Below are 19259 nucleotides of genomic sequence, written 5' to 3' on the forward strand. Positions count from 1 at the left end.
TCTCTCAAAGAGGAGAACATTCCATACATAAGAAGACGCTGCTGTTGGCTCTCTTTAGCTCTACTTTAATATGCGAACAAATGCTCTCAGTGATGAAGTTTAGCAAATCCAGATCTGTGATGATCACCTCTCCACTGTCTTTTGCATTTCCACCTCCAACAAAAACATGCACATTTTATTCACAATAGCTTTGGGGAATGTTGATATAATAGTGATAACATGTTGGCATTTTTACAATGCCTGTTTCACATTTTCATCACTCCATATTTTACCAGTAGCAGTTTTATAAATAGATAAAGGTGATGTCAAAGCAGAATTGAGTTCAGCTTATTGGTACCAATAACAGTCCCAGAGGCCCTTTGGGAAAATTAATTGCCCACCGTGGGTTTAAATGAGCCACAGTGGATCATTTAAGATCCACAGAGGCTAGTTTAGCCTAAAACCAGGTTATATTTGTTTCAAAGACAAACATTAGCAACAAAAACACATGCACACATGGTGGGTGGTATCTCAGACTTGTAACTTCTTATTGCCACTTCAGTTCTTGAATGAACTATTCTGCCACTGAGACAATATAGTGCATGCATTGTTTATATATGAATCATTAGGTACTATGTAGTCCACAGTCTCACCAAATAAGCAAATAAACTCATCATGTGACACACAATGACAGGAATTTAATTTACAAGTGGAGGAACATAAATTACATTGACATGTTTATTACATTTAATAAAAATGGACGTAAGTCTTTTTACAGCAAATGGAAACAGTCAAATATAATTATTACTGATGGCAGAAAAAAGGAGGTGAAAACCTATCATTATTAATTGATTAGTCTAACAGAGATATTGAAAGAGAGACATGACCCTAAAATATACCTAAATTGAACTATTGTTGATTATTCCACAACAGCAAAGATGGTGTTACAGTAGCAATAAATGTTCCAAGGAAAATTGGGTTTTAACCTTTTAACATCCACCAGGTCACTGGTGACCCATCTAAGATTAGGGTTAGGGTTTAGGCAGCCTAAACCAAAAGTCTGTGCTTAATCAAATATGTGGATCCAGCTCCTGTGGTAAACCCCTTGTAAATAAGCCCCCCTTCCAAAAAACGCTTTACTTACAAAAAAAAAAAAAAAAGCCCAAATAAGTGCCTGGAGGTGTTCCATGATGTCTTCTGAGTCAAAATATAAGGACCTTGGCCATAGTTAGCTGGACAGATTCTGAATATGAAAACTCTCATCCAGCCCAAAGGCTCACCAAATTAACATAGCTCACTTTTAGACAAATTAGTAAAAGATTTTATATTTTTTCATTGTGCATAGATTGTGTGTGCGCGTGAAAGAGAAACAAAGAGGCCATGTAATAATGCTTAAACTAAAACTGGAATGTGTTTTAGCCTAAGCATTATTTTATAGCCTATTCCACATATTCATGAAATACCCAGTATATGAAGTTCAGTTGAGAATGGTTTGCTTATACATAAATTACATGAAGAATTGAACTGCTTGTGCTAGAAGTGGTCTATAATGAGTTGGAGATCTATGACATCACCACAACATTAAAATCAGGTCCGGTGCTCGATGGGAACAATAGTCAAGCAATCATTAAGATTTTCTTATGTTTTTTTTTAAAAGTGGAAATCTTCATAACATCAGTTAACTCATTAATCTATCTTTTTCTTATCTATACCTAAAACTTGTTTTATACTAATGGATGTCAGTATTCTGATTTACATGGTTGTAGATTTTTACAGTACCACTTTGTAATTAAAAGAAATCAAGGTTCAATTGATTGTTCCCTCTTTTTTGCTTGCAGTGTGTGCATCCATTTCTGTGTATGCAATTTTTCTTTTTTTTTTTTTTTTTTGCCATCACAAAGTGGTTGTGGAGTGGTGCACCGTGAGTGTTTGCAGGCGACGAGCCTGTGTGTGGGATTGTGTGTGTATGAGGCTGTGCACAGCGTGTCTGTATCTGGCAGACATTAGGTTGTACAATAAAGGATTGACAGCGGCACTGAGGTAGAAGAGCACGGAGGACACAAGATTAAAATACTGAGACAGATAGTATAAAAAGTACAAGTGTGTATCCGGGGGCGAGTATGTGTTACTGAAGTGTGTGTCATTGTATGTGTGGTCATTGTACGTCTCCGTAGATGCTGCAGAATATTCAATTGTGGGGATGGGAGGTGCATTTTTAGGTGTGTCATTTTGTGACTTTATGGTAATTGGCGTCTTACTTTGCATGCTTTGTGTATTTGTGTTGGTGCTGCTTTGCTGGTGTATGTTTCTGTTGTCACTGAATTCTAGTTGCATATTTACAGCATGGACTGAAACATTCTGATTTTGTGTGTGTGCGTTATGTGTGCTTTTGTCTGTCTTTTCATGTTTCCCTTTTGTGTGTGACATCATATGAGAGTGCAAGTGTTTGTCTGTACCCATATCATAAGTGTGTGTGGCTATTTTCACTTTGGTCTTGGCACAGATGTCACAGAATCTTTCATCTCTCTCTGTGAGAGTGTGTGCAGGCATTTTTCCAGCCTTGGATAAGGTCTCAGAGAAGTTCATGTCTGAGTCTGAGTGGCTAGGCAGTTTAGTAATGGCATGTATGTTGACATCTCTGCTTTCCATGCTGATATCAGGATGTGTGGTAGTGTCTGACTGGGAGTTATTTTCCAGGTATGTTTCCTGTCTCTCGGTTCCAGCACCCAGAGAAAGAGAAAATATAGTCCGTCCAACATGGAAGGGCAGCCAGCATAAGACAAACGCCAAGACTATCACTCCTGCAGCATGGGGAGAACAGAAAGAGGGGAGAAAAAAGAGAACAACATTAAGTCAGAACCACCAAAGTTTCAGATCAATCCTGGCCAATCACAGCACATACTGTCCCATGGAAAAGTCTAGAGCCACCCCTCATTTCTTTATATTTTGTCAGGAATATGGGAAATGGGTGCAGCAATTTATTGAAATGTGTGCAAGCACATGTAAATATAGTTACATGTACAAACTTGAAAGTCAATATTTGGTGTGACCAAAGTTATTCTTCAATACAGTCTGAACTCTCTGAGGCAGCTTTCTGGTCATTTCTTTAAGCAGTCTTGGGGAATAGTTCTCCAGGCTTCTTGAAGGACATTCAAAGCTCTTCTTTGGATGCTTCAATAATGTTGAAGTCTGGGCTCTGGGGAGGCCAATCCATGACTGATAGTGTTCCACTGTGTGTTTTTCTATCCAGGTATGCTTTTACTGCATTGGCCATGTGTTTGGGATCATTTTCATGCTGAAAAGTTAAGCTTTATCCATCACATGCTTTTCAGATGGTACTGTATGGTGGATCAAAATCTGATGGTACTTTTCTGTGTTCATAATTCCATCAGGTTTGTCAAGATCTCCAGTACCACTGGCTGAAATGCAGCCCCACACCATGACAAAGCTGCAGACACTCACTGTGGCACCACTCTCGTGACCTTCTCCATGCATATTGGTTACAATTTGAACCAAAAATTTCAAATTTGGATTCATCACTCCATCAGACCTGTTACCACTGATTTTCAGTCCAGTTCTTGTGTAATTTTGCATACCTCAGCCTTTTTTCCCTGTCTCCCTTCCTTAGGAATGGCTTCTAGACAGCCACCCTTCCACTGAGAACATTTCTGATAAGGCTTCAGTGAACAGTAGATGGATCAGCTGAAGAGCTAGATGAATCTCAGAGGTCCTGTGTCAGGTCTTTGCTGTATTTTTATCTGTTTCTTAAAGATATGACTCTCAGATACTGTTCATCTGCTATAGATAGTTGTTTTAGGCCTTCCACTTCTTCTTTTGACTTGAACACACTGCACACCATGTCAAGATATGCCAAGTTTACAGCTAATAAATCTTTGGGAATCAACCTCTTTGTCCCCCCCAGACGGTGTTATCATTGGCATTTTTAATAGATTAACAGATTAAACTAAAGAAAATTGGAACAAATTATGTGTTTTTGTGGCAGTCTGCTAGTAACAAAGTGCCTACAGATACATTTTAAAATTGGCTCTTTGCTAAGTTGTCTGTTTTGAGTAGAATCACACTGATTCATCCCATGAGTTAGGTGCCCTTTTTAAGCTTGATTGATTTATGGGTCAGCATTAAGTGGCTTAACAAACCAAAAAAAATCCGTCCATCCATTTTCTGCTGCTGGTCACAGGGGCAGCAGCTTAAGCAGAAGCGCCCAAATTTCCTTCACTCAGCCATGTAGTTCAGTTTATCTGGAAGAACAACGGTGTAGTTCCAAAGCCAGCCAAGAAATATAATCTCGCCAGTAAGTCCTGGGTAGGACGTGCCCAAAACACTTCACCCAGGGAGGCCTTCTAGCTAGACAGCTGAACCACCTCAACTGGTTCCTTTCGATGTGGAGAAATACCACCTCTAATCTGAGCCCCTCCCAAATGACCGAGATCCTCACTGTATCTCTAAGGGAGAGCCCAGCCACCCTTCGAAAGAAATTCATTTCTGCTGCTTGTGTCTGCAAACTTATTCTTTCAGTCACTATCCAACAATTGTGAACATAGGTGACAAAGGGTAGCCCTGGCAAAGTACAGCACCCTCTGAAAATGAGTCTAATTTACAACCATAGTGAGATTGCGCTATGGTTGTATGGGGACCAAATGGCACATGACAATGGGCCAGACACCCCATACTCCAACAGCACTCCCATGCTCCCACAGGATACTCCGAGGGACATGGTTGAATGCCTTCTCCAGATTTTTAAAAGTGGGTTAAATAATTAAATTTGTATGGTATGATATGATATCATGTACCAAACCTCCCATCATCCATCCATCCATCCATCCATCCATCCTCTTCCACTTATCCAATTAGCTGAGGCATATATCTGTAAACTACTTGTTTTAGTTGCACAGCAAGAGCGCCCTCTATTACTCCAGCAGTAAATTAAGGTTGTGTATAACAATAAGTAGAGCTTTCATTGGGATAAAGATTTTCTCGAGTAAAACAGGATAGGTTTAAAACATTGTTACATACCTAACTCTAAGTGATGAGGCCAGTGTTCGCATGCTAATCATATAATAAAGCTGCTCCCTCCAAGTTAGTTTGATCCATTGAATTTAATATTTAGCTATAACCTTACCAACTTTATTCAGGATTTGTGTCTGATACTGATGTTGTTGTAAATGTGCGATATATATATCTAAGATGTCCTCATCATATTTTAAAGTCAGTCTAAAGCTTTGGGGTTTTTTTCAAATTATTTATTAGTAGAGCAAAAAGTTCATTTTGAATAATTTTCTACTAATGTGTTTATCTGTTTTTAGTTACACACTTTTTTCTGCACAGTACAAATATTGCAAAAAGCAGACAAATAGCTTCCAAAACATTGGAGAATAAAATGACAGGTTTCAATAAATCACTGCATCTATTTTCCCTTTTCCGAGCCAAATATAAAGAAATGAGGGTTGGCTCTTTATTTTTGTAGCACTGCTTATTCCCTCATTTATTTTGCACAGACCTATGAAAATACAAATGAGCCCTCTCCTCCTGCCTCAGCCCTGCCTGCAGCTGGTGCCACTCTCCCTCTGCACCTTTTGTGTCATGGTCGCTGGTTTCATTACTTGAGTTTGATGTTTTTCATTCTGGAATCTTCTTTTGGCTGCTTCGTTAATCTGTTTGAGTCTTGGTTTATGCTCTGTGTTTAGTTGTTGATCCAGTGTTTAAAGTTTTAAGCTATCATTCTAGTATCTGTGACTTAGTTTATGTGTTATGACGTGTGTGTGTGTGTGTGTGTGTGTGTGTGTGTGTGTGTGTGTGTGTGTGTGTGTGTGTGTGTGTGTGTGTGTGTTTCCTCACCCAGCATTTTGACAGTGTTCCGGTGACTCTGGTCTCGACGACTGCTTTTTGGGCGGAGCCACAGTGTGCGTCCAATCAGACTATACACCAGTCCCAGGATGCAGAGGGGTACCAGGAAGTACAAGTTGGACAGAATCATCATGGCCGACAACAGACCAGAGGAGATGGCGAAATGTGTACAGCGGCACTCTCTCTTGTCAGTTTCTACTCCACGAGCTTCATCGGTGCCGCCATCCTTTCCTCCTCCTTCGTCTTCCTTTTTGTTTTGCTGCTCTCCCTCAAATCCCATGTTTCCTTCTCCCTCCCTCCCATCCTCAACTGTGTGTTTTTCATGTTTCATTTCACTTTTATCTTCTTGTGGCCTATTATCTACTTCTCCAATTTTGCCCTCCACTTCTTCTCCAATCCATTTCAGTTCACCTACTCTTTCCCCCCAACCCTTTGTCTCTTTTTCACCCCACTTTGCTTCCTCTAATCTTGCATCCAACATCATCATGTGTCCACTTTCTTTTTCTCCTCCACCTATCATAAAACCTCCCTGATCTCTTTCCCTGCCGGTCCACCCTCCATCTTCCTTCCATTGGATGAGTCCGAGCTCCTCTCCTCCGACTTCCTCCACTCCAACCATGACCAGCACTGGCGCAGCACTCACAGCTGCACCCAGCCAGAGGCAGCCGATGATAGTCCGCGTTCTGCGCCGTGTCACTAATGTCTTGGCTGTGATCGGCCAGCAGACTGCCAGGTACCTCTCCAGGGAGAGAAAGGTGATGTGGAGGATGGTGCAGAAGGTGCAGCACTCTGAGAGGAACATAGTCAGCTTACAGGCAAGGTCTCCTAAGGGCCAGGGTCTGGGCCTCCAGAGCTTAGAGACACAGAACAATTATTTTTTCCTCTGATTACATTTTAGACCTTTTGTTAACCTGTAAAGGATTGCCATAAGCAAAAGTGTGTGGACAAGCCAGAATTTGCATTTAGCTCATCTGCTTAGTTTAAATTAACATTCTGAAAACAACTTTATTACAAGGAAAATGGCTGAAAATAATGCAATGAAAAATTATGATCATTTTAGCTGGATAGTTTCATCATTGAACTGTACTTTGTGAGAGTAACTTTGTACAACTCAAAAAACCTGCCAGGGTCTGTGGATGAAAATTAGCCTGTATGGCTAAATCTGGTATATATACACAAAAATAATTTAAGGATTCATGTTAATTAATGTGCACTGCCCCTTTTTAAATAAGCATAAAGTTCACAGTGATCCTTATTTATCTCATACTGAGCATTGGTGCAGTCTCAAGATCTTCCCCTGTCTGAAATAAATCGCTTTAGCTCATTTGATTGGCTGCCACTCACAAACAGGTTTGAACGGCTCGCTGAATGCGTCAGACCATTTCAAGGATATCTGCTCTCTATGACATCATACAGAGCCAAGAGTATAAAGAAACTGTCTGAAATCAAGTGTTTAGAGCAGTCTGAAGCCGTCTTTAAGTCTGTACATACACGAGCCTGAATGTTTAATATGAGCATCTGCCAATGTAATACTATATACTGCCATCATCGTCTCGACCCTTTATCATTTAACTCAATGTTAGTTTTTAGTCACCAGTTTGGTGACTAAAAACTAAGGTTGACAGGACTAATACTGAAGTGATTTACATTCATTTGATCACAAGCTGAGAAATAAAGAATTGTTGATTAAATTGTTTACACACAACAACAAATATTATTTGTTATTTATCCACACACTTAAAGTGATTGTGCTATGATGGAAGAGTGATTTAAGATTACTCTGAGTGTGACACAAGCTTTGTATGTAACAAAACTTAATTTAGAGGCAGAGGTCCCCCCCGAGGGGAAGGCAGCAATAACATCTTTAAACCATTGCTAGTAAACACCAACAGGAAGCAAATCCATTATGCCTGCTTTGTTCACCCAATGGAGTGATTTTCTGTGACTCAACCTTGAGCTAAACTAAGATCATGATCTGATTGCCCAGTGCCACAACATGCATGCATTAAAAAAAAAAAGGTGCACTGTGTCAGTATATACCTTATATAAATCCAGAGGCAGCAGCAGGAGTATCAGCAGATCACTCACAGCCATGCTGCTCAGGTAGAGGTAGGTGGAGGTTCTCATATGTGGACGCAGCCAAACCACCAAAATTGTTAGTATGTTTCCCAGGAGGCCAAATAACATCAGTGGGATGTAAATCACAGTCACGCACACTACAAGAAAAAATAATCATATGTTATCATCTGAATCTGATCTAAATTTGAGATATTTCAGAAGTGTAGACATTATTTGCCAAGAATGGAAAATGAAAATCACGTTGTGTCACTAATACGTTAACTAATGTATTTAACACGTAACATCTCACAGATTTCTCTTCCCAAAAGCCTGATAATACAATATTATACATTGTATATATTTCTATTGAACCTATAGTCAGAAGCTGGTTAGCTTAGCTTAATACAAGCCATAGACTGTATATAAAAGATGGACTTGCTTTTGAGGCAGAGTTAGCATAAAAGATGGACACTTCCAGATCTGAACACTGAACGACGTGGTAGTGCCTTAAACCTGCATTCTTTTTAATAGCCAACAGAGGGCGGTACCCGCAGCTGCAAAAAGTCTGTGGAAAAACAGCCCTCAGACTTAACCTCGGTAAATGCTTTCCTGCTCAGTTTACGAGCTCAGTCACTCAATTTTGGTCGTATTAAACAAAACATTAAGTTTATTTTGTAAATTTCTGGACATTGGCTAACGACTTCAAAAACCAATCGGTGATATTATGGTGGCTACATTTATCTTTTATACTGTCAGTGTTTCCAGGTCTAAAAAATGGTCTAAAAAGGTCTAAAAAATAAAAGTGTGAGAAATAACATTCCTGCTCACTTGATCTGTAACCTCATTAAACACTTTCCTCATAAGTTTATGGTCTCAATTACCAACTTTTATTTAATACAACATGATGCTTGGTTAGTTTCAGTTAGAGTAAAAAAGGACGGAAAAGAAGGGTATTCTTTTGGGCTGACCAACCTTGTGATTGACAAGTTGCTACCCTATGAGTGTCATGGACTGTATATAAAACATGTACAAAACCAAGATTGAGGTCGACCACTGGTTACTGATATCCTACTGTGAAGCCTGAAGTTAGTGTTTCCACCACTGCCAACTCGATGTTTTAAGACTGGACTTGGAGAGCGAGGGGTGGATTTGCCTGGGAATGTGGTATGCTCATAGGCTAGCAACTTGTCAATCACATGGAAAAGCCTCTGAAAAGTCTTTTTGTTTTTTTTAACCTAGTGTCCTTATCACTGACTGTATTAAAAGAAAAAAGAAAAACAGCCAGTGTTAAGGGTGCAGTGTCCCTCCGTTTCTCGGGCAGATTCCAAAATCCAATACATATGGGGCTGTACTGGATAAACCTGTATTATTGACATTTCCAACTTTGCAGTAAAACTGCTTCCACTCACTGTTATCTCTCTACCAGAGTTATGTTTTTAACTCCTTTTGGTTTGCCAGCTTGTATGACATGAAACTCGTTGGGGTGGTGGAGTATGGGCAAAGTAAGTGATTACTATTTGAAAAAAAAATCAAGCTAGGGCACTGTTCTCAGTTTATTCTCTAGTGCCTTTCTAGTTTAAACTACACTCCAGTAAATTAGTCAATAATAAAATTTTTGATTAAGATAGCATGAATCTTCAGTACTGAGTCAGAAGCAGCAGCACACACAGAAATCAGTCATCTTAAGTTGTGCAGTGTTGCTGTCATTAGTTGATGTGAGTTTCTGCCTGATTTGTTCTACACATGCACAGACAGACAGACAGACACCACAGTTTCCTTCAGTCAGACAAAAAGCGTCATGAAAACTTGTTTTTTCACAAAAGCATGTATTGTAGCTTCTGTTTTTTATTTCTATGACATCATGCATCAGTACTTTTACTACAGTTTTTACCCACCTAATTCAATCAGTCCAAACATAGGTTCCTCCCAGTGGCACTCCTGTTTGGAGCAGTCCTCCGGAAAGCCGGATGTGAGGCCACAGTTTTTTTCTCCACAGCCACTGCCCACGTCTGCATCCATCATATCCATGAGGGAAGGGAGGGTGGGCATCGACAAGAAATGTGACAGCAGAGAAAGCAGTGGAGCGTGTCCTTCAGGTTGCAAGGTGCAGAGGTGACGCACGCTGATGGATTTCCTATGGTGCTCGATAAGGGCCGACGCTGAAGGGGGTGATCAGGGGAGGGCAAGAACTGTCCAGTTAGACGAAAAGAAAAAAACACATTTAGACGTGTTTACAAGATACAACATTGGTCATGTAAGTGAGCACCAGCAGCTGCATGTGTAATTTACAATTAAATTGAAGGTGAAAGTCATCTGCCCACCCGTCAACAGTTAGCTCCAAATGTTACAATCAGTCTTCATAAACATCAAGAAAACAGATGCACACACATCAGGGCACACATATTAAATACTAATACAGTTATGGTCTATTTATAAAAGCTTTTATTGAACCTTCCTAAGAATATTTACTATATAAAATGTTTTTATAGCAATGAAAAAAATCAAAAACAAACAAAAAAAAAAACTGTTTTATTGCAACATCTCAAAAAAAAAAGAAAAAAAAGCTAAAACTGGATATTAGTGTTTCCACATGGAGAACATCCAAACAAGCACATGCAGTTGAGGTAAAATGATGTACTCACTGACTGAGATGTGCCTCGGTGTCTTCATGTATCTCGTCTGCCTTGGCTGTGACTTACACACCTGCTGTCTCTCTCTCTTTGACTCGCTCTCTTTCTTATACCTCTCTCTATCACACATGTCTTATAACACCCTGTACACCACATACATCTTTTACACTATGTCACTTAAAGTTTGCCAACATGATATGATGTCTGCTTTTTTCAGTTAGGCAGTGGTGGAAGAAATAATCCCATTTTAATCTAATCTTAATTCTTAATCTAGTTTTTACTACTTTATATTCATTTAACACAAACCTGTGGTCCCCAACCTAACTCCTACTATTTTGTTTACATCTCCCTAGCAATTGTTCACCAATGTAAAGCACCAGATTTAATACAGAAGTTGATTCAGCTTGATTTTTTTTTTTTTGTCATTCTGTTCTAGATTTGCTGGAGTGCTCGGGATCATTGTGTGATCACATAACCCAATTTGTGCCAAGCTTTAGCTGTCGGACAGACGACCTCCCATCTCACTCCAGAGTACTTTACTCAGCAACTGCAAAGTGTTCAGGTCCTGAGGCTGTAAAAGAAACCCAAATCATCCCCCCTCCACCACCGTGCATGGTGGTTGATATGAGAGATCTGTGCTAATATGCTTTACATTATGGGTAAAGCATATCAGCTTTTGCTTGGGTTTTTTACAGTTTCTCTGAGCATTGCACAGTCTGACCTTAATGTGAATTTGCTGAATTTGTATTTCTCTACCTGGGAAGACTGTAGCATTGTGTTAACACACACCTGAATGCTCCAGACCAGCACACTACCAAAACTTTTCTTTGTTATGTAACTGGCAAGACTTGCGAGATCGAGATATGCATATGATTTTATAGGGTTAGAGTTAGGGTCAGGGTTAGAGTTGGGGTTGCCACTGATGATGCCTTAGACCTCAGAGGGTTAACAGTTGGTTCTTGTCGTCAGCATATTAGATGTGGGGAAAAATGCCCATGTGGACAGAGCTCGGTGACTTCATTCATGATTTTGCCTACAGCAAAAAACAAAAAAAAAAAACACTCCTAGAAGGAAGGAGCTGTCTCATGAGCGTTTGGAGCTTATACAGATAATTGAGTTTTAAAGGAAGTCATATCATTGATCAGGGCCATCTGCCAGCAGAACAGAAATCTGCTGTTTTGATAGCTGTCAGGTTTATCAATAAAAATAATTGTTTTCTGCCACACAGTAATTTTACACTGAACTAACATCTATGATGTGTTCATTTCTTGATACACAAAAACTTTAAGCAGGTCAATAAAATGCAATTTTATATCAAATAAGCACAAAATTAACTGAAGGAAATTAAAGTACATCTCCATCTAGAAGTGCTGATAATGCCCTTTAAAGGACTTTTTGTAACCACCCTCTACAAATTTTAACTAAAAATTTCGCCACCAGGGAGCAGTGGGTTTTTTGGTGTGTTTGTTTTTAGATGTCTGCTGTTGTATTTTTAACTTAGATATTTCTTTTTTTAACCCTACCCCCATTTCTTCAAGAGGGTTTCCTCTTCCCAGGTTGCCATTGTAAATAAAAATGTTTTCAGTGACTTGCTTGGTTACATTAACATACTATCTTTTTGTATTATTTGTAGTGCACAAAAGTACAGCCCTGCTCTAGTTCAATTTCAGTTTATATCTCTTCAGCACAAAACACAGATGTTCTGAACATAAAGTCAGCAGTTGTTTCTTTACATTATGTTAGCTTTGTTTTACATTTTGGAATTTTTAAGCTTTTTAATTACAATATAAATGTAAATGTTTTAACTAATTGGTGATATATGATAGAGTTTCTGGGATGTTACCAGCTTTGCCCAGTAAATAATCCAGGATGGATATTTTCTCTGTTGCTGGGAGATCTTTTGATTGCAAAGGATCACTCCTTTCCTCTTGTCACTATCCCCAGTTCCCAAACATTAGCTGTGGGGTGTGTGATTATTGATCACACAATGAGTTTCTGTTGTTGAGCTCAGTGTTTTGATTGTTTTTCCTGTCTTGCTTCTGTGGATCACCTGCGTTTCCTTGGTTGGTCATCAGTGTAATTAATGTGTTGTGTTTGGGTCCTGAGCAGTGAATGACTGGGGCACAAAGGCAGTGAGGCAGATTTGAAGAGTGGTCTTCTGTAGTCTCTGACTCTGTTCATGAACATATGGTAAATGGACTACTTCTTATATAGTGCCTTTCTACTCTAATTGAGCATGTTTGCATTCACCCATTCATACACGCACTTCCATGTGTAACTAAGCTAAGTGCTTATTATCTAACATTCACACACATTCACACTCCAACGCTTGCGTCAGAGAGCAACTTGTGGTTCAGTATCTTTGGCATGCAGCCTGGAGCAGCCGGGAATCGAACCACCAACCTTCTGATTAGTAGGTGACCTGTTCTACTAACCAAGCCACAGCCACCCCTATGGATGTACAGTGTTTATATTATAGGTACCCATAATCCAAGAGTATGGCAGCAGGAACAAAGATTACCTTGAACATTAGATTTCTTTATTTTGGTGGTTTATGGTTTGATCCCCCCCATACCAGTGCAGGTTGCAGAGTCCATCCAGGTGCAGCTGTGACGATGTAAGTATTGTTACATCTTCTCATCCAAGACAAAGGGAGACAGCACACAGCAGGCAATTAAGTGAAGACAGCTGGGGGACCTACACACAGGTGAACTAAATCACAGATGAGACAAAGGAAGCAAAACTAAAAGCAAAGCACGATTAACAAAATAAAGCAGGAAGTGGGATAACTAATTGGGGAAAACACAAATGTATGAATTCAATTCAATTCAATTCAATTTTATTTATATAGCACCAAATCACAACAAACAGTCGCCTCAAGGCACTTTGTATTGTGGGTAAAGACCCTACAATAATACAGAGAAAACCCAACAATCAAAACAACCCCCTATGAGCAGCATTTGGCGACAGTGTGAAGGAAAAACTCCCTTTTAACAGGAAGAAACCTCCAGCAGAACCAGGCTCAGGGAGGGGCAGTCATCTGCTGAGACCGGTTGGGGCTGAGGGGAGAGAGACAGGACAAAAGACATGCTGTGGAAGAGAGACAGAGATTAATAATAATTAATGATTAAATACAGAGTGAAGTATAAGCATAACTAGCATAACTAAGGGATGGTTCAGGGTCACCTGATCCAGCCCTAACTATAAGCTTTATCATAAAGGAAAGTTTTAAGCCTAATCTTAAAAATAGAGAGTGGGTCTGTGTGAGTGAACACAGGAGACTTCACACAAGAGGGTGGAACATGGAGGGTAGAATTCAACTCTAAAGGAACAAGGCTAAATACACTAAGGAAAAACACAAGACTCAACCATACACATGAATCAAACCAGGAATCGAATAGAACATTTAAATAAACAAAACATGAAAAGTCCAAAACTTCACAAAACACTGGGTCAAATGACCGAGGACCGCACCTGTGTAGTAGATAGAAGAGGTTGTAGCTTGCTGTAAGGCTGGATTTTGTTCAGTTTTAGTTTTAGTAAGGTGCTTTTCTTCTATTTCACTAATAGTTTTGTGGATAAATGCCACCTTTTTTGGCACATATTTAAAGACCTGACCTAAAGACCTGGTTCTTCAGCCTTTTAAATCTCCCTGGTTTCTGCTGGCACAACCAACTACAGTGTATCACAAAAGTGAGTACACCCCTTACATGTCTGCATATATTTAAGTATATCTTTTCATGGGACAACACTGACAAAATGATACTTTGACACAATGAAAAGTAGTCTGTGTGCAGCTTATATAACAGTCTCCATGTAGAGCAACAATTCGTCTTTTAAGATCCTCAGACAGTTCTTTGCCATGAGGTGCCATGTTGGAACTTTCAGTGACCAGTATGAGAGAGTGTGAGAGCTGTACTACAAAACTGAACACACCTGCTCCCTATGCACACCTGAGACCTAGTAACACTAACGAGTCACGTGACATTTTGGAGGGGAAATGACAAGCAGTGCTCAATTTGGACATTTACGGGTGTAGTCTCTTAGGGGTGTACTCACTTTTGTTGCCACTGGTTTAGACATTAATGGCTGTATATTGAGTTATTTTGAGGGAAGAATAAATTTACACTGTTATATAAGCTGCACACAGACTACTTTTCATTGTGTCAAAGTGTCATTTTGTCAGTGTTGTCCCATGAAAAGATCTACTTAAATATCTGCAGAAATGTGAGGGGTGTACTCACTTTTGTGATACACTGCATGTTTCATTCTTTCTTCCAGTCTGTATGCTCCTAAATTACTGAACCATAAATTCAGCTGCCGCTCCAGTGAATCTCTCATCCTGTGGATGGATTCCAACTCCACACTGTTGCACTTCAGACTGCAGTTCTTGTTCTGCTCTGTGATCTTGGTGAGGAGATTCAAGAAAAAACAGAACATTGGACAGACTTGCTTCATGTTAAAGTGCTACGTCTCCTGCCTCCAGTCTCCTGGACAGGCTGCCAAAGTAGAGCCTTTTGTGTATACTGCTTAACCCAGTATAACACATGCGTTCTGAGAAGCTGAGATGTTTAGCAGGTTTGCGTAGAGCAGCAACATGATAAATAGTTCAAATACAGCAATAAATAACTTGTTTAAGTTTCTAGGAAGCAGATTGTTGAGGCTTGAGGATATTTACTAACCCTGTGAGGCTCAATGTGCCTCAGCAAGGTTACTTCTCCACTAGAAATGAAAACTGTATTTCAGACCTGTCAGCTGCATCAAGATGATATATAAAACACGAAATAAAGTAGAAATAATTGGAGAATAAACTTGGACTTGTCTGACCCTTTGACACTGTGCATATACGAGCTAGAAATATCACTTTAGTTATTGTGGTGGAAATTAGATTTCCAAATCCAAAATACCACAATGAAATATTAAATATTTTAACAGATTTAATTAAAGAAAATCATCAATGCACAAGTCACAGTAGGAGTCTGCATGATAGAAAAGGCTATTGCAGATTTATTAAGATGCCTTTCTACTACCATGGAGAATACAATTATCTCTTCCTGGGACTCGCATGTGCCATAGGAGGGTATCAGTATGCTAAGAGTTCTTGAGCTTTAAGAGATAGCTCCACAGTGTATGATGGGGAACAAACTCACTTGAGTTGGCTCAGCTTCTGTGCGTCTCCCTGTAACAGGAACACGAGTGTAGGCACATGAAACAGGTCTGTTCTGGCGTCTAGTACTTTCACCAGAGACACGAAAATAAGTTTTACTTTTTTAACTGCTCTCACCTACTGCATAAAATTAGCCACAGTTACAGATATTAAAGGTGTACAGATATAGCAGCAGTGGTTTATCACAGTCTGTCTCTTTAAGTCTATTTGAGTCACATATGTGTGACCCAAGATGAGTGCATGACTTTGAATGTTTTTAACATGATGTTCCATCACACAGTGAAAGATGATGTTCCCATCCTGCCATCCCCCTTTTGGGACAATGGTGGGAGCTGTTAGTTGTTGTGGTGATCACACTCATAACTTCTAGGACTCCAACGATTTACCCTAAATGGGTGCCACCTATACAAGAGGGAGGCGTTCCTTCAACCTCTGGACTTGGGGTCAGCTTACAATGGCTGGCGTGGATCCAAGAGACTTTTCATGCCACCTTCACTGCTGTCTCCTTTGTCATGAGAACTTCTGCCTGGGATCCTTGATGAGTACCCAGTCCCCTGGCATCAACTGACATTGTGCTGCCGAAGCTGGGGAGGGGCGTGTCCCCTTCACCTGTGTGTGTGTGTGTGTAGAGCAGAAAAAGATGCAGACAAAGTTGCACAGTATCTTAACATTCCACCTTCATAGTAAGTAGTTCTCAGTGTAGATCTAATGCATATGTGGCATTTGTGAACACCCAAAGATCTGGAAAAAATTAAAAAATTCACTGAGTTGCAATTATTTTTATTTTGGATAGCCCCCCCTGCCCTGACAGAGAGAAACACATTTGGAGGCATAGCTTCAGAAGAACAATATAATAACTGTAATGGAAAATACCAGATGTACCTTCACCTACTTAATATATGCAGAATCAATGTGTACTTGTACTTCATTAAATCATGTACTGCAGAAATCAGCTTAAAGCTTAGGCAAATCAAGTGTGTGTGTGTGTGCGTGTATGTGTGTGTGTGCTGTGGTTACTGTGTAAACAATGTGTGTATGTGGGCTGCTAGAAACTCAAATTGGTACACTTGAAGGTTTTCAACTTTTGCAGCCAAGTATTAAAAAAGTGTTATTGGTGCAGCAAATAATGCCTCAGGTGCCATACAGGTACATCAACAAGGACACGCCTCCCCACCAGCTTTGAACATTTAATGAAGTATTTATAAAACCAACTTCATCTGAGGGGAAGAAAATACTGTCTTGTAGTAGTGTGCATGTTCACCAAATGGGTGAAGGTATTTCTAACCTCTAAACAGGAGCAGAAGCTGTGGAAAAGATCTTTTTGAGAGTAATCATACCGATGCTTGTCAGTAGTGTTAATCGAGCCCTGGCTGACATTTCACAGTATTTGGGTTTTAATGTTAAAACATCACCGTTCTTATCATCCAGTCAGCAGGCGCAGCAGAACGAGAAAATGTGACCACAAAAGCCGAGCTGACCAAATGCTGCGAGGACACCGGCTTATTTTTTTTTTATGTGTGCATGCGAACTAGGGACAAACATGGTCTCAGACCCTTTGAGACTGTGTTTGTAAAGTCTCCATTCACTGATCTGGGTTCAGTTAATGATACAGCATACTTATTTGAGCATATGGATTTCTTGAATATTAAATGTAATGCCATGGTTTTGTTTGGTTTTGTACATTTTATGGCTGTTTTACAGATAAGTTGAGGTCTAAATGTAATCCAACAGTCGATGTAATGTCCTGAAGGCACAGAAACACAACTCTGTGTGTATGTACAGTAATGTGCAAAAGTCTTGAGTCACCACTTATTTCCCTTATATTTTGCTTCCAAGGAGCTAGACCTTCTGTCATTTTTTAATGAGCAATTGTTCTTCAGGTTTCTGAAGGTCTTTCAGAGTTTTTCTTTGACATTGGCTGCCTTTTCACTCATCTTTAGTCTGGTCCTTGTACTCGACCATTTTCAGAGGAATGTTTTGTGGTTTTGTTTTGCTTTTTAACCACGTAGCACTGACCTATGAGTCATTCAAGCATAAAAAAGGTACCTAACTCAAGGGATGAATCAATGTTGTGTCGACACATAACAGACAACTTAGCAAAGAGCCCATTTTAAATTGTATCTTTAGGCATTTTGTTACTAGCAGCATGTTACAAAAATAATAAAAATGATTAGTTCCCATTTCTTTAGATGAATCTCTGAAAAATGCTAAAGATATAAAATTGTATTTTTGAACCAACAAGGACAATCCCCAAGAGCCATTAGCTGAAAACTTAGCATACCTCAGCATAGAGTGTTGTGTGTCCTTAAACAAATTGAGGAAACTGGACAAATGGAGAACAAAAAAGGAGTGGCAGGCCTAAAAAAACTGCCTACAGCAGATAAACAGTATCTGAAAGTCATATCCTTAAGAAATAGAAAAAAAGCAAAGACCTGATGAAGGACCTGAGAGATGCATCTGGACCTTTAGCTGATCCATCTACTGTTCTCAGTGGAAGGGTGGCTGTCAAGAAGCCATTCTTAATGAAGGGAAACAGGGAGAAAAGGCTGAGGACACATTACACAAGAACTGGAGTGAACATCAGTGACAGCAGGTGTGATGAGTGATGGATCCAAATCTGAAATTTTTCAATCAAATTCTCATTAATATGTACAGTGGTCAGGAGAGAGGTGCAACAGTGAGTGTCTGCAGGCATCTGTAAAACACAGTGGAGGCCCTGTCATGGTTTGGAACTGCATTACAGCCTGTGGTGGTTGAGATCTTCTCATAACTGATGGAATTATGAACACAAAACAGTACAGTCAAAGATCGATCCAACATGCAGTACCATCAGAAAGGGTCTAACGGGCAGAAGCTTCATTTTTCAGCTTGACAATGATCCCAAACACACCGTCAATGCAGTAAAATCATACCTGTATAGAAAAAAAAACACACAAGTGAACACCATCAGTCATGGATTGGCCTCCCTAGAACCCAGACCTCAACATTATTGAAGCAGTGTGGGATCATCCTGACAGAGAACAGAACAAAAGGCAGAAACATCCAAAGAAGAGCTTTGAATGTCCTTCAAGAATCCTGGAGAACCTTTCCTGAAAACTACTTAAAGAAATTACAGAAAGCTGCCTCAGAGAGTTCAGACTGTGCTGAAGAATAAAGGAGGTCACAACTAATACTGACTTTCAAGCTCATTAGAATTGCAAAAGCTCTCTTTTTGCCTGGTATACTTTATTTCCATGTTTGTTTGCACATGTTTAATTCAGGAGCTGCAACTATTTCCAATTTTCCTGACAAAATTTAAAGAAATGAGGGGTGGCTTAAGACTTTTGTACAGAACTGTATATGTGAAAAGAAAAGAAAAGAAAAGAAAAGAAAAGAAAAGAAAAGAAAAGAAAGAAAAGAAAAGAAAAGAAAAGAAAAGAAAAGAAAAGAAAAGAAAAGAAAAGAAAAGAAAGAAAAGAAGACTGAGGAGGAGGAGATTCTCTGACAGGAGTATAAAGGACAAATAGGAAATTGCCAGCCGCTCAGTAGATGGCGCTATTGGATCATAACGCAACCAAAGT

At 39.6% G+C, this 19259-nt stretch overlaps 1 protein-coding gene across 1 annotated transcript; it reads right to left on the reverse strand.

The window, feature by feature from the left end:
- Positions 1-1872: 1872 nt before the first annotated feature.
- LOC115784285 (growth hormone secretagogue receptor type 1-like) lies at positions 1873-9921 on the reverse strand. Its single transcript, XM_030735445.1, has 6 exons — positions 9798-9921; positions 7885-8060; positions 6209-6697; positions 5836-6148; positions 2691-2780; positions 1873-2069 (listed from the first exon to the last, which is right to left on the reverse strand). Exons 1-6 carry the CDS (start codon positions 9919-9921, stop codon positions 1873-1875), a joined length of 1389 nt encoding a protein of 462 aa, XP_030591305.1.
- Between the last annotated feature and the right edge of the window lie 9338 nt (positions 9922-19259).

Source organism: Archocentrus centrarchus, chromosome 8 (genome assembly GCF_007364275.1).
Source record: "Archocentrus centrarchus isolate MPI-CPG fArcCen1 chromosome 8, fArcCen1, whole genome shotgun sequence".
In the NCBI taxonomy this organism is placed as follows: domain Eukaryota; kingdom Metazoa; phylum Chordata; class Actinopteri; order Cichliformes; family Cichlidae; genus Archocentrus; species Archocentrus centrarchus.

Coding starts and splice junctions, on each gene's coding strand:
- LOC115784285 (XM_030735445.1), bottom strand. CDS start 9,921: ATGGATGCAGACGTGGGCAGTGGCTGTGGAGAAAAAAACTGTGGCCTC. Junction 8,061..9,797: donor GTTTGGACTGATTGAATTAG/GTGGGTAAAAAC, acceptor TTTTTCTTGTAG/TGTGCGTGACTGTGATTTAC. Junction 2,781..5,835: donor GAACACTGTCAAAATGCTGG/GTGAGGAAACAC, acceptor CCCATGCTGCAG/GAGTGATAGTCTTGGCGTTT.